The sequence below is a fragment of the Gorilla gorilla genome, chromosome 1 (assembly GCF_029281585.2).
Source record: "Gorilla gorilla gorilla isolate KB3781 chromosome 1, NHGRI_mGorGor1-v2.1_pri, whole genome shotgun sequence".
In the NCBI taxonomy this organism is placed as follows: Eukaryota; Metazoa; Chordata; class Mammalia; order Primates; family Hominidae; genus Gorilla; species Gorilla gorilla.
Genome location: NC_073224.2, coordinates 53,687,375 through 53,701,518, shown reverse-complemented (window position 1 = coordinate 53,701,518; position 14,144 = coordinate 53,687,375). Strand labels below are relative to the sequence as shown.

The 14,144-nt window shown below is 51.5% G+C and overlaps 1 protein-coding gene across 17 annotated transcripts in view; it reads left to right on the top strand.

The window, feature by feature from the left end:
* Positions 1-14,144, top strand: part of PPFIA4 (PTPRF interacting protein alpha 4) — a 52,308-nt gene that overhangs the window by 26,195 nt on the left and 11,969 nt on the right. For 13 of the 17 annotated variants that reach the window (XR_010135019.1, XR_010135017.1, XR_010135016.1 and 10 more), the window contains 11 exons: positions 1,109-1,317; positions 2,798-3,038; positions 3,486-3,521; positions 3,741-3,874; positions 4,148-4,314; positions 6,543-6,636; positions 7,138-7,219; positions 7,583-7,783; positions 8,332-8,394; positions 9,014-9,040; positions 11,196-11,371. Coding sequence is in view for 12 of the 17 variants with exons in the window: in XM_063709397.1 (XP_063565467.1) it covers positions 1,109-1,317; positions 2,798-3,038; positions 3,486-3,521; positions 3,741-3,874; positions 4,148-4,314; positions 6,543-6,636; positions 7,138-7,219; positions 7,583-7,783; positions 8,332-8,394; positions 9,014-9,040; positions 11,196-11,371 (1,430 nt within the window). In the remaining 5 variants the exon portion in view is untranslated. The remainder of the gene's footprint in view (positions 1-1,108; positions 1,318-2,797; positions 3,039-3,485; positions 3,522-3,740; positions 3,875-4,147; positions 4,315-6,542; positions 6,637-7,137; positions 7,220-7,582; positions 7,784-8,331; positions 8,395-9,013; positions 9,041-11,195; positions 11,372-14,144) is intronic. The other 4 variants (XM_055368621.1, XM_063709398.1, XM_063709395.1 and 1 more) reach the window with 1 other exon arrangement.

Here is a 14,144-nt window from a genome sequence, read left to right as displayed (position 1 = left end):
GAGGCTGCAGGAGCCTGAGGGGGAGCTAGGGGGCTTGGGTCATAGAGGATGGGTGTTAGAGTACCTTTCTGTCCCTGGCTCCCTTCCTTCTTTCTCTACTCTTCTGTTCTCCACCCTCCCCTCTTCTGGACCTTTGTCCGCTGGATAGGTTTGTAGGATGATTTCAGAGAAGCTGCCGCCTCTCAGGGTTGACCAGACTGTCCTGTGATGATCTGAAACTCTGCAGACTGTCTAGTCAGGCCTGCTTGGCCTTTCTGTTCTCTGGGTGTAGTCAGCCTTTGAGTTTGTATGGATGGAAACTGATAGCATTTATCTACATAAATAGATAAATGTGCCTTGCTTGCTTTGTGCCAGGCACAGTGCTAAGGGCTTTACATGTATTTTCCTCATTTGATCCTCACAGCTATCTATGAGGTAAGTACTTTACCATCCCTATTTTACAGATGAAGAAACTGAGGCACAGAGAGGTTAAAAAATTTTCCTATGGTTGCACAACTAGTGTTTGGTGGAGATGAGATTCAAACCAAAGCAGTCTCTCTCTGGATTCTCTTCTTAACAGAGCAGTATTTCTTAGACTGTAATGTGCAAACAAATCACCCAGGGGTCAGCCGGGCACGGTGGCTCACGCTTGTAATCCCAGCACTTTGGAAGGCCGAGGTGGGCGGATTGCTTGAGCTCAGAAGTTCACTACCAGCCTGGGCAACATGGTGAAACCCCGTCTCTACTAAAATACAAAAAATTAGCCGGGCGTGGTGGCGTGCGCCTGTAATCCTAGCTACTCGGGAGTCTGAGGCAGGAGAATTGCTTGAACCTGGGAGGCGGAGGTTGCAGTGAGCCGAGATCATGCCACTGCCCTCCAGCCTGGGCGACAGAGTGAGACTCCATCTTAAAAAACAAACAAACCAAAAACCAAAAACCAAAAAACCACCCCGGGGTCTTGTTAAAATGCAGATGATGAATCAGTAGGTTTGGTGGTGCGGCCTGAGATTCTGCATTTCCAGCAAGCTCCCAGGAGATGCCAGTGCTGGTGGGTAGAGGTAGGGAGGGTCCTGCTCTGCAGTTATCTGGGTGTCTTATTCCGACTCCTTTACCCTCCTCCTTTGCTAAGGACTGGGAGACTTCTCCACTGCCTGGGATGCTGGCCCCGGCAGCTGCCCCTGCCTTTGACAGTGACCCTGAGATCTCCGACGTGGATGAGGATGAGCCAGGGGGTCTGGTGGGCTCTGCGGATGTTGTCTCCCCCAGCGGCCACTCAGATGCCCAGACCCTGGCCATGATGCTGCAGGAGCAGCTGGATGCCATCAATGAGGAAATCAGGTTAGGGCAGGGCTGGAGGGCTTGGGAAGTGCCTTGAAGGGCAGGGGGGCCCTTTGTGTTGGAAAAACCCTATATGGGTTTGCCCAACTCTTACAGCTGCAACTTAGAGTACCACAGTTCAGGGACCCTCTGTGGGTCATCAGGCCCGCTGGCCCAGTGCCGGAGTGAGAGGAGCAGGGCCTCAGTGGACTTCTCAGGCTTCACCTCCCCTCTCAGGGCTTGTGATGTGGCTGGGCTCAGGAGGATGCGTGCTGTGTTCCTGCAGCCCTGCAGCTGATCTTAACCACTAAGAGTGTAGCTCCTGCTTACTGAGGCTAGCTCAGGGTGAGAGCTTTGTAAATGTCACTGTCCATCTTACCACAGTGCCTGAGGTAGGCAGCATGATCCCTGTTTTACAGACAAGGGAACAGAAACTCAGAGAGGTTAAGTGACTTGCCCAAAGCCACACAGAAGTGACAGAGCCAGGATTCAAACTCAAGTCTGAACTTGGTCCACTGCACCATGCCTCCTGTCCCTAATAAGGCATCAAACAGAAACAGTGACAGGGAACATTGTGAAAACCTTCACTTTGTCCTGCCTTTTTAATGAGTTTATTAATGTTAATGACAAACAGCAGGGCAATATCTGAGCTGGAGTGTATCAGAGCTTTATAAGCTGTACAGGACATCCAGTTCAATGGTTCAATGTATTGCACAGACCAGTTACAAAGAAGACACACACACACACACACACAGATACACATACACAGAGAGAGAGAGAGAAAGGTACAAACATAGGACCACCAGCTTTTTATTTTGCAAAGTAAAACATTAATGATAATGACTATCTATTATCACAATCATTTTGCAAAAGGACATTTTAACATTCCTGAAGTAAGAAAGACATACTCAGAATAAAGGCGAGTCCTTCTTTGTGAAAGGGAGTGGGCATCTTTACTGGAGCATGTGTGTGTGAGAGAGTGTGTGTGTGTGTGAGTGTGTGTGTGTGTGCGCGTGCATGCACTCCTTGCTGAGTGCCTCCCAGGCACACACGTGTACCATTTTTATTATTTCTCTCATTTTTCTGTGGGACAGGGAAAACCCTACCAGGGGTCAGCGTCATTTAAAAGTCCTACACTTGGAAACTGCTGACTTATACCACTTCAGACATAGCATATGTTGGGAAACTGAGGCACCGACAGCAAAATACCTGACTCAAGGCCACCCTATAGTTAGGGGTATGTCAAGAATTCTGATTTTCAGGATGGTTTATGTTCCACTGATGAAAGTGCCTCCTTCCCCAGCAGCTGCTTTTGTTAAACGGAGGGAGTAGGCAAGCTAACAAGAAAGAGATGTGTTTCTAAGCTCCAGTGGGACAGACAAAGCCTGGCGGGTGTACACCGCATATGGTCCTTGGTGGCGAGTGCAGGCATCGACCCGCACTGCCTCCTGCTGGTCCTGGCTGGGGCTAGTGGTGAGGTCTGATTTTGCCTCCCTTCCAGGATGATTCAGGAAGAGAAGGAGTCCACGGAGCTCCGCGCGGAGGAGATTGAGACGCGTGTAACCAGCGGCAGCATGGAAGCCCTAAACCTGAAGCAGCTGCGCAAGCGTGGTTCCATCCCCACCTCTCTGACGGCCCTGTCCCTGGCCAGCGCGTCCCCACCACTCAGCGGCCGCTCCACAGCTAAGCTCACCTCCCGCAGTGCTGCCCAGGACCTGGACCGAATGGGGGTCATGACCCTGGTGAGAGGCAGCTGAGGAGCAGGCCTGGCATCACTGGACCCTGCACCGGGGGAGGTTTTAAGGGATGGTAGGACTCACGTGCTCTCAGCTGGGCCTGCCATCTTCTTCCCATGGTGTGTGCAGACCCCGACATGTCAGGCCACCAGCCTGTCCTTCTGGGTTTGGGAAGGGCCTAGGTCATATCTTCTTTGCCCTCTCCCTTGGATGAGCCCAGACTGCTTAAGAAACCCACCCACTGCCCTCACCTCTTCCTTTCTTCCAGAGAAATAAGCCCTGGCTTGTTTTTCTAGGCCAGCTTTTTTTTTTTTTTCTGGCGTGATATTCTCTCCGGGCCTGTGTGAGGCACTGAATCCTATCTTCTCATCCTAAGACCACTGGGCTCCCCTGGGGTTGGCTCTAGGGCACCCAGAGGGTGAGTCCGAGCTTACCCATCCCTCTCTCTTGCAGCCCAGTGACTTAAGAAAGCATAGGAGGAAGCTGCTGGTGAGTGCTGCCTGATGGCCCAGGTACTAACGGGTTCACTGCTCCCATGCCCTTTCCTTTCAGCTTCCTCCCCCAGGGCCCTTGAGTCTGAGTCTGAACTCAGAGAGGCACCTAGGGCCTCCCCACTGCATTTCTCCATGCTCCGCCACCTCTTCTGGGCTGGGTAGGCAGGCCCGAGATCTCTCCCTCTATCCCCTGACGGCTCCACTGTCTGTTCAGTCGCCAGTGTCTCGGGAAGAGAACCGAGAGGATAAAGCCACCATAAAATGTGAGACTTCTCCTCCTTCCTCACCCAGGACGCTGCGGCTAGAGAAGCTTGGCCACCCAGCCCTGAGCCAGGAAGAAGGCAAGAGGTAAGTAGAGCAGGCCCCACCTCCAGTCTCTCCATCCACAGGGTCCTCTCCTCCCTTCCTCTGCCTCTGCAGGGACCGCATCTCCCCTGTCCCAGTTTCTGAATGTCTTACTTCTCTGAAACACCATCAGGGAAGGGAGTTCCTGTGTCTCCCTTTCCCCCATCCCAGTTCTGACTTAATAGAAGTTCTTCCTGAGGTCTAACTTCCGTCTTTCCTGCTGTCACTTAAGTATGTTTCTTCTTATTCCGCCCCCTTCTGGCTGTCACCCTGTAGTGCCTTGGAGGATCAGGGCAGCAACCCCAGCAGCAGCAACAGCAGCCAGGACTCCCTGCACAAGGGCGCCAAGCGCAAGGGCATCAAGTCGTCCATTGGCCGCCTGTTTGGGAAGAAGGAGAAGGGCAGGCTGATCCAGCTGAGTCGGGATGGAGCCACAGGCCATGGTCTCTGTTCCCTTCCTAACGGAGGTCTGGGTGGGCATTGGGGCATCAGAAGCAGGAAGGTGTACTTGGACTGGCCTTCTCTGCCTGCGTCCCAGGGACCAGTTGGGGGAAGCCCCAGGCAGGTGACCTCAGATCTGCAGAAGCAGTTTTTGGTTAGAGCTATTCATGGCGGGGTGGATTGCCTTGTGAGGGGGTAAGCTTCTGCCTCTACAAGCGTCAGGAAGTGGCTGAATGGCTTTATTTGGCATGCTGTGGAAAGGTCTCCTGTATTGAGTGAAAGATTGGGTGTCTGGGGTTTCTTTGAATTTGGAGATTTTCTGATGTACTGTGCTTGGGACCTTGAGGAGAAATCTCTTGGTTGTTTCTTTAGAAGAGTCAGTTCTTGATTGGAACTTATTTCTGGGTACATCTGGCCTCTGGGACTCAAAATGTGATAACACCTAATTATAGCTTTGTAGACATTAAATTCAAGGAAGAGCTTAGGCAAGCGTGGCATCGTTATCACCTCTGTGGTAGTATAAATGTCTAGTACATGCTTGGCATGTGGTGAGTACACGTTAAATGTTAGCTTTCATCTGCCCCCTCTCTTCTATTTCTTCTTTTCTCTTTTCCTTCCTGTTCTTCCACCTTTTCTTTCTGTCATCTATTCAGCCATTTGTTCCACAAACATTTATTGAGTAACTACTGTATGTCTTAGTAACAGGTGCTGACCAACAGTTCACTCCTTCAAGGAGTTCAGTGTCTAATGAAAAGGAAGAAGAGACAATTCCAGAACAACCTATTGATAGAGATGTGCCCAGGGTGCTTGTGGGACTCAGAACTCGGCTATGGAATGGTGGGGACAACAGGGGCGGCCTCCTTTGATAGCGACACCTGAGCTAAAGTGTGAAGGCCACATAGGAATTAGCCGAGCCAGGGAGACGTCTGTGTGTGGAGGAAGGGGTTGGTCTGGGAAAGGCAAAGGTTTGTGGGTGTGAGAGGTTGGTATGTACTTATGCATGTTCTGAGTTGAGAAGGAGGAGGGTGGGCGGAGTGGGGAGATGGGACTGGACAGCTAGGCTGGGGCCAGCCGTAAGGGCCTTGCAGCGTCTGTTTTAGTTTAAGAGTTCCCCTGAGGCAGTGGGAGCATTGATGAATTTCGTGCAGGGGAGGAACTCATCAACTAGAATAAAGGAACCTTTGGACCCAAATGCATAATTAGAGCTTTCTGCAGCTCAGGAAGATGTGAATCAGAAGATAGCTAGCTCGCTGAGGAGGAGGAGGAGGGAGAGCATGAGAGGAGGAGGTTGGGGAAAGAGGAAGGAGAAAGAGGAATTCGCTGAGACAGGGAGAGGTCTGTGTGTGAAGGAAAGGGGTGGTCTGGGAACGGGGAGGAGGAACATGGCCACCTCTGCTCAGAATATGGGAGTGTCAGCCCAGAGAATGAGGTCCAGCTCCTTCTTCCCCAGTCCACAGGGGCGAGGGGAGTTGTGGAGCTGGCCACAGACAGGGGAAGCTGAACGGTTTGATCAGTGGAAGAAGCATTTTGGGTGAAGCCTTATGATTTTCGATGCTCTCCACACCACGTTGGCACCTAAACCTGAGACAGCACCTCAGATTGGTTTCTGGGTTACCCAAACTTGTTGCCTACTGTGCACTGTGTGGGGGTGACCGGGACTTAAAAGAATTCTAAGATTCTGCCTCTGGCCACGAATTCTGAAGGGTTCTAGCATCAATTCAAGGAGATATTTAGTAGAAGACAGAACTCTGCATGTTCCCCTTTGCGGTTTTGTGCAAGTGAATGCACCCAGAGAAGGAGGCTCAGAGACACAGCTCTCAGTGTGTGGATTTCCATACCCCTGACCCAAGCCAGGGTCATCCTTCTCTCTGAGCCTTGTAGCCCACTTGTGTTTGGGGCTTTGGGTTTCCTTTGCACCTTGGCTTGGAGGAAGGACAGGTTCTGTCTAGGATTCTAGGGTCGATAACTTGGGTCCATCTGGCTGGAAAACACCCCCAAGGCTGAGGCTCCTGGGGAGACTCTCTGAACTGGGGATGACCCGCTTGATGCCATTCTCTGAGACTGCTTGGATGCAGGGACACTGAGCAGAAGCTCCAGGAATAATGGTCCCGTCAGGCCATGGGTTGTCCTCTGCCGAGGAGCCTCCTGCTGCTTCTGTTCCCCACCCCTGATGCAGGCAAGGGAGGAGAGGCAGAGGGGCTGGCTGACACACACATCTCTTTCCTTGTAGTTCTGCTAACAGACTCCGAATTCAGTATGCAGGAGCCTATGGTGCCTGCCAAGCTGGGGACCCAGGCAGAGAAGGACCGGCGGCTAAAGAAGAAGTAAGAGCCACAGGCCAGGGTCTGCCAGGGTGGGGCCCAGCCCCCTACCCACTTCCCTTCCCCTGGGCTGCTGTGAAACTGAGCTCAGGGACCCAGACCCCAGCAAGGCCCTTCCTGAACTGAGTTGGTCTGGTCCATGTGGGCACAACAGGGCTGGGAGGAGGTTCTTAGGATAAGCCTAGGGAGAAGGAGGCAAGGGGGTTATGGGAGAGTGACCTGGGTCCTCTGGGTCTCTGGCAGGGCAGATTGAAATCTCTAAGTCAATGTCAGGTCACATGCAAACAGAGAGCTCCTCGCCCTCTTGGGGTGGTGAGGTGTTCCTGCCCCATTTCTTGTTGTCGTATTTCTTCAGAGGAAGAAGGAAGAGCAGAGCAGAGGAAGTCCAGGGTGGGGAGCAAGGGTTGTGGGTCTCCAGCTCTTGCACAGCCCAGTGGTCCCTGGAGCAAGAACAGTTAAGGGAGAAGGAAGAACTAGTGAGTCTGTTGTTCCTCTTCCTATAAGACACCAGCTGCTTGAAGATGCCCGCAGGAAAGGAATGCCCTTTGCCCAGTGGGATGGTCCTACTGTGGTCTCCTGGTTGGAGGTAAGCCTGAGCAAAGGGAGTCCACTCAGGGGTCTGGAGGGAAGGATGCTTGGGGTGGGCAGAGGGGTGGTGTCCTAGAACTTTTACAGTGTGTTTCTCCCCTGCCAAGTGGACGTGTGCCATACCTAGCATTTAGCCCCCTCCCCTCCCCAACACACACACATACCAGTCGCAGGAGAGAGTTGATGCTACTTTTAATCTGTAAAATGGGAGAGTGAGGGGTTTGATGACCTCCACATTCCTATGATCTGTATTTGCTATTCAAGTCCGTGGATGAGGCCTGGCCCTTGCCCCTTGCTGTTGCCAAACTCTTGGTGGTAGGGCCCAGGCCTTGAATTACCTCCCTGTGCCCGGTGTCTGCAGCTCTGGGTGGGGATGCCTGCCTGGTACGTGGCAGCCTGCCGGGCCAACGTCAAGAGTGGTGCCATCATGTCCGCTCTGTCGGACACAGAGATCCAACGGGAGATCGGCATCAGCAATGCCCTGCACCGGCTCAAGCTCCGCCTGGCCATTCAGGAGATGGTGTCATTGACCAGCCCCTCTGCCCCACCCACCTCCAGGACTGTGAGTGGCCCCTCCTTTGCCCAGGACATTTTCAGAGGTCCTGGAACATAGTTTGCAAGGTCTCCTGTTGGGCTTTGGGAAGATGGCAGCATTGAGCCCTGCCCCTTCCCATCCTCACAAAGGGCTCTCCCTGGTCTTCAGGAGGATATGATGTTGATGCTAGGAGGATACCAGCAGCCTTGGTTCCCTGCCTTTCACATACCACCCATGGGGCTCCATCTCCCCATCCCTACTCTGCCAAAATTTCCAGGTCTCTGGGCAGTTTCCAGGATGGGCTTTCTGGGGTTTTATATGGTTGTCAGGTTGGGGGAAACAAAGGGAAGAGGGCATTTGTGAATATTGTCTTGGTCCTCTAACACAAGAATGCGGACTGCTCTATGGGCCCCTGGGGTGGAGTCTTTCACTGTTGGCCATCTCCATGATTGAGACCAGCCCCCATTTCAGAGGACTCAGGGAGGGAGCTTTGTCCTTGTCCTTTGGGCTCCCAGCCTGATGGGGATCCTGGGGACCCACACCCAGGACCAGCTAGGTTTCCTCTCTGCCTGCAGTCTTCTGGGAATGTCTGGGTCACCCATGAAGAGATGGAAACTCTGGAAACATCTACTAAAACAGTGAGTCTGGCCCTTGGCCTTTGTCCCTGGGCCTGGGGTTGGGACTGATACTCCCGTGAGGATGAGGGGAAGGCTGTGGGCAGTCAGAGTGGGCTGCCATTGATCTCATGTGAGGTTGGTATCCCTGAGGTGTGATCTGTTCTCAGGGTGGAGGGTTGTCGGGAGAGGGGTGAGGCTGGGAGCGGAGCAGTTTGTATGTGTGTGATCCTTCCCAGGAGGTCACAAGCTTGCCCTGGGCCACTGGTGTGCTACAGCGGAGGAGAGTTGGGCTGGGGAGGGCTTTGCCCTGCTATGGACCCGAGCCACAGAGTCTCTGCCCTTGTGCTTCCTCCCTGGTGGAGGAATGGGGAGTGTTGGGAGAGCTGGGCACCTTGCCTGGCTCCCAGTCAAGCCTTGGAGGTGTGTGTTTTTGCCACACACACATTTGCCCCGCCTCAATGCAAACATGGGTGCACACACCAACCTTGTGTTCTCTCTTAACCATCCTGACGAGCTTTCCCCAGTCACCCAGCCAGATACTGGGACGTCTTTTTCCTCTCCTTGATGGGGCCTAGGGTAGAGCTGATGGGTTTCTTGACTTTGCCTGTTTCCCCTAACACGCTGCACTCGTTCCTGCTAGGACAGTGAGGAGGGCAGCTGGGCTCAGGTAAGACTCCCTACCCTGTCTAGAACCAGCTCCCAAAACTTCAGGACAGTGTTCTTCTGGTAGGTTCTCTCCGCAGCAGGAATCTCTGAGTCCTTCATATGAAAAACCCTGGACACAGGTTCTCTGCTCCCATCAGAGCGCCCCCCGCCCCCACCCAGTTCCCTCTAACTGCTTGTTCTGGTTTCTCAGGGTGGCAGGTGAGGAGCCCTGGAGGGCTGTGGCCCCTGCATTCCTGGCCCTTCTCCTCAGTCTCACTCTTTTCCTGGGAATAATCAGACCTAGATTAGTATGAGTCTTCCTCTCCCTGTCCCTCTCAGGGGCACCCTGGTGAACTGAGCGAAGGTCTTTCATCCATTTCATGAGCAAACATTTATTGAGCAAATATAAGGATTAGGCCTTTCCTGGCTCTCTGGATATAGAAGTAAAGAAAGCAAGCCCTCATGGAGGCAGTAAACAAATAAAGGAATAATATCAGTAAACAAACCATGTCAATAGGGATAAAAAAGACAGTCTCGGCTGGGCGCGGTGGCTGACACCTGTAATCCCAGCACTTTGGGAGGCTGAGGCGGGCGGATCACGAGGTCAGGAGATCGAGACCATCCTGGCTAACACGGTGAAACCCCGTCTTTACTAAAAATACAAAAAAAAAATTAGCCAGGCATGGTGGCGGACGCCTGTAGTCCCAGCTACTCGCGAGGCTGAGGCAGGAGAATGGCGTGAACCTGGGAGGCGGAGCTTGCAGTGAGCCGAGATCACACCACTGCACTCCAGCCTGGGTGACAGAGCAAGACTCCGTCTCAAAAAAAAAAAAAAACAAAAAAAAAAAACAAGATAGTCTCAATAAGTAAACAAATAAAGGGACAATATTGGATAGTGATGCGAGCTGTGAAGAAGAATGAAGCAGGGAGCAGCACTGTGTATATCTGCTCAGGGAAAACCCCACCAGCAGGAGACTGGCTGAATCATTCATGCCATAAAACACCCCTGGCAGAGGTGATTGGTCGGGGGGGGGATCCGAGCCATAGGGTGTGAAATGAAGAATGCAGATCCTAAAAGGTGCATGGAATTTGATACCAAAACTCAAAACCAAACAAAATTAATAATATGTTGTTTAGGGAAATATACATGGATGATTGTAAAAAGTGTAAAACAGTTTTTTACAACCAAAGGAATAGTCAGAAAACTCAGCATAGTGGTTCCCTTTTAGAGGGGCAGTAGGAGACGTGTGCTGACAGCGAGCATCAGTGTGCAAACAGTACAGTGTGGGTAATGCTCTGCTGCTTAGCTTGGTTGGTGCCCACTGTTGCTAACTTCATTTATATGCTTCATAATGGGCACGTTACATATAGTCTTATATGTATCAGCTATTACATTGTAAAAGAGAACAAAATAGACTTTTTCCATCTAAAAACATCAAGTAAGGGTAAGGAAAGAGTGAGGTAGGGTCGCTGTGAAAACTAAAGCTTTCTCAAGATGGGTGGTCACGGAGCACCCCGCCCAGGTCAGGAGGCCACGTCCACATGGCACAGGCCCTGCAGGACCACACGGCAGAGTGTGCGTGGGAAAGCAACAGAGGACCTGGAGTGTTCTCGGAGCAGAGGCTCAGGCCTTAGAGAATGAGTGCTGCTGGCTATTCAGGCACAGGCCACCACCCTTTATTTTTTTCAATCTTCTGCCAACATTTAACTTCCTTGCTTCCTCCATGAAGCCAGCCTTGTCCCGGAGTGAGACAGGCTTCCTTTGCCACGCTGCAGGTCCTCTGTAACACAGCCTCTCCCCTGGGCTCAGCGGGCTTGAGGCTCACTGAGAGTCAGGAAGGCACGTCTGCTGCACAATACCGCAAATGCAATCCAGAGTCAACAGGAAGGATTTCATATTAGCTGCTGCCGGGATAGCTACTTCTGTTCATTAGTGTAGATAATTGATATGTGAGTGGAACTGTATCATTTCGAGATCTTAAAAAGTTCCATTTAAAATCCTCACCTCCCACCACTACCAGCCCCCTTATTGAAGATCAACTGAAATTGTATTGGACTGCCCTTCCTCCCTCATGGGGGGAGGATGGATTCATGTGTCTCCCAACCAGCTATACCAGCCTCAGCCTGCTGGCTCTACCTTCCCCCCCATAATAGCCTCCTGCATCTCATTTCCCTAGACCCTGGCCTATGGGGACATGAACCATGAGTGGATTGGGAATGAATGGCTACCCAGCCTGGGGCTCCCACAGTACCGCAGCTACTTCATGGAGTGCCTGGTGGACGCCCGCATGCTGGACCACCTCACCAAGAAGGACCTGCGGGTCCACCTGAAGATGGTGGACAGCTTCCATCGGTGAGTGCAGCTGGGACCCAGGGCCACCTTCCTCGTGGGGGCCTCCCCTAGCTCTGAGGGTCTGCCTCCAGGAACAGAGGTGCCTCCATCTCTTTCCGTGGCCTGTTCTGAGTGGCAACAGGTCTACCCCTTGGGAAAGTCTCCCTTGTCAAATCCTGTAATTTGAGGATTCGATCCTCAGATTGACCAGGTTTCTGTCCTCATAATGACTAGGTCATTGTGTCTTGTCCTAAAGACACAAAAAGTCATTTTTCTTTAGCTTCACCTCCTTTGAGATTTTTCCCCAGGTCTGAATTTTATTGCATGTCTTTGGGCTTGCTGAATTTGCTGTGTTTACCTGACAAGTCTCAAACTGAACCTGGTGTTCAATTTAGGTGTCTCATTCCAAGTTGAGAGGGAGGGTCTTCCTGGGCCATCGCCATGCCAACGTCCCAGATCAGAACCTCTCCGCTTTGGGCTCACATCCCTTTTTATAGGATATCATCCAGTCCTCTCCTCCTCTTTGCTGAAAAGATCTTCTGTTCAGAAGTATCTGCGGCACAGGTCCCAAACTGGCAGCCTGTGGGCAGAATTTGGCCCACAGACTTGTTTTTGTTTAGCCCACATAAATCTTCACCACTCAAATTGAGCTGCTAGTATTTAAACAGTAGATTTTATATACAATTCTGGATTTCTGGCTTCTCTTGAAAACTTGAAAGCTCTGTCAACACATTCTAGCATGGAAGCAACCAGCTGGAGCTGAAGAGTGGAGTCCACTCAGGATGGGTGGGCCTGCTCCAGGGCCTCCCGGCCCCCCAGCCTGCTTCTCTCACTTGTGTTACCTGCCTGTTCCCAGCAGGCATTTGTGTTGGAGAATGCAGTAGGTGGCCATGGTTCTAGGAGTTGGCAGTTTTTAGGAAGTCCTTCTTAACATCCAGCTTGAAGTCGTGTGGGTGGCTCTTTGAGCCAAGTCTTTTGTCTTGACTGGATAATAAGACCAGGAGTAGGGCTCTTCGAGGTTCTCTCAGGGCTCTGTGGATGTCCTGTGGTCTCTCCAACTCAGAAATCTTATAGAAAGTTAAATCTGGAAGGGATCTTGTTAGTGTCCCCATTTTATGGATGAGAACATTAAGGCATGGGGAGGAGCAGTAGCCCAGGGTCACTTAGGGATGATAGCAGAGTACAGGGGAACCCAGGTACGCTGACTCAAGTCCAGTGCTCTTGGCACTGCACAGAGCCTCCTGGCTTGGAACCCTTGGCCTATCTGACCCCAGCATGAGGGCTGACTTGTGAGGGAAGACCGCATCCTCCCCTCTGCACCCGCCCCCACGCAAATCAGCTAGGGCTGAAAAGGAATCGTTTGTCTCTGCCCGGAGGCTGCCAGGCCCAGCTGCACCTGTCCCCTACTCAGTGATTGATAGGGCTGGGGAGAGATGAGCTGCTCCTCCGCCAAGCCGGGATGTGCCTGGGCTGCTAGAGGATCTGTCAGCCTGGCCCCAGCCAGGACTATGGAAATCCTCCCCCCAACACCTCTGCCCCATCCCCAGGAGAGAATTGTGACCTGAACATGGGGTTCTAGGTTCAGCTCTGAATCTTGAGTACTTCAGAGTTTCTAAAGCATTTTCACATCTCACCGCCAAACTATGTGTCTACCTGCTTTTATTCCACGTAACATTTCACAAGCATGTTCTTACATCTTTAAAATTTCTTTTAAATCATGATTTTTATGACAAGAAAGGGATATTTTAAAACCTTATTTTACAGATAAGGAAAACAAGTTCAATAGAGGTTGATTTCCATCAGGTCACCCAGCCAGGTGATTACAGAATGGGGCTCAAATCCTTGTCTCTTGACACCCTACTCAGAGCTCTTTTCCTTGGGACATGGTGCTCTACTGAGCAGGTCTTCTAGAAGAGCTCCTGTTTTGGTAGGACAAGCATGCATGATAGTCATAAATGTCACCTAATAGTGCTGCCACTACTGAGTGCCTGTAATGTTCCCAAGGGCTGGCTAAGCCCTTGTATTTATTGTCACCTGCAAGAGAGGTGTGACCCCATCTCACATTTGCTGGGTGCCTCTCAGCTAGGAAGGGGCAGAGCTTAAGGGCTTTATATTTTTGCCATGGTATGCAGCAGCTTTGAAAGGAACTGGACTGAAAATTATAGTGAGTGAGATTGAAATTAGACAGAAGGCATTTCCAGTCATGAGCTGTGTGTGCGCATGCCCCTTCACAGTGGACCAAGGCTTAAACCAGCGGCTTGAGCAACATAAGGGTGGCTTGGGCCAGAAAAGGGTTCCTGGAAGTGGCATCTCTGAGCTCTGTTCTAGGCAGAAGAGCCTCCTGCTGAGAAGTGAGGGGAGAAAAGGAGGGAGCAGTCTGCACAATTTAATCTCACAAAGCAGTGCCCTCAATAAGAGTCAAAAGCAGATAGAGTTGGGAGGGACCTTCCATTCTAATTCTCTAAAGATGGGAAAACTCAGAGAAGCTGAATGACAAAGTAGCGTTCAAGGAAGGAAGAACACTACAGCTCTTCCAAGATGGAATGAGCTGCCTTGAGAAGTAATGAGTTCGCTGCCCCTGGAGGCATTCAGGCACAGGCTCAGTGACTACTCTGAAGGAAGCTGTAGGGGTGACTCCTGCCTTAGGTGGGAGCGTGGACTGATGGCCTCCAGGGTTCCTTCTGACCCACAGAATCTGTGGTTCTATGCCTGGCTTAGTTACTGAATGCTTGCTCTGCACCTGATACTGTTTAAGTACTTTTAGTAATTTGTGCGAATTAATTATTTCATTTAA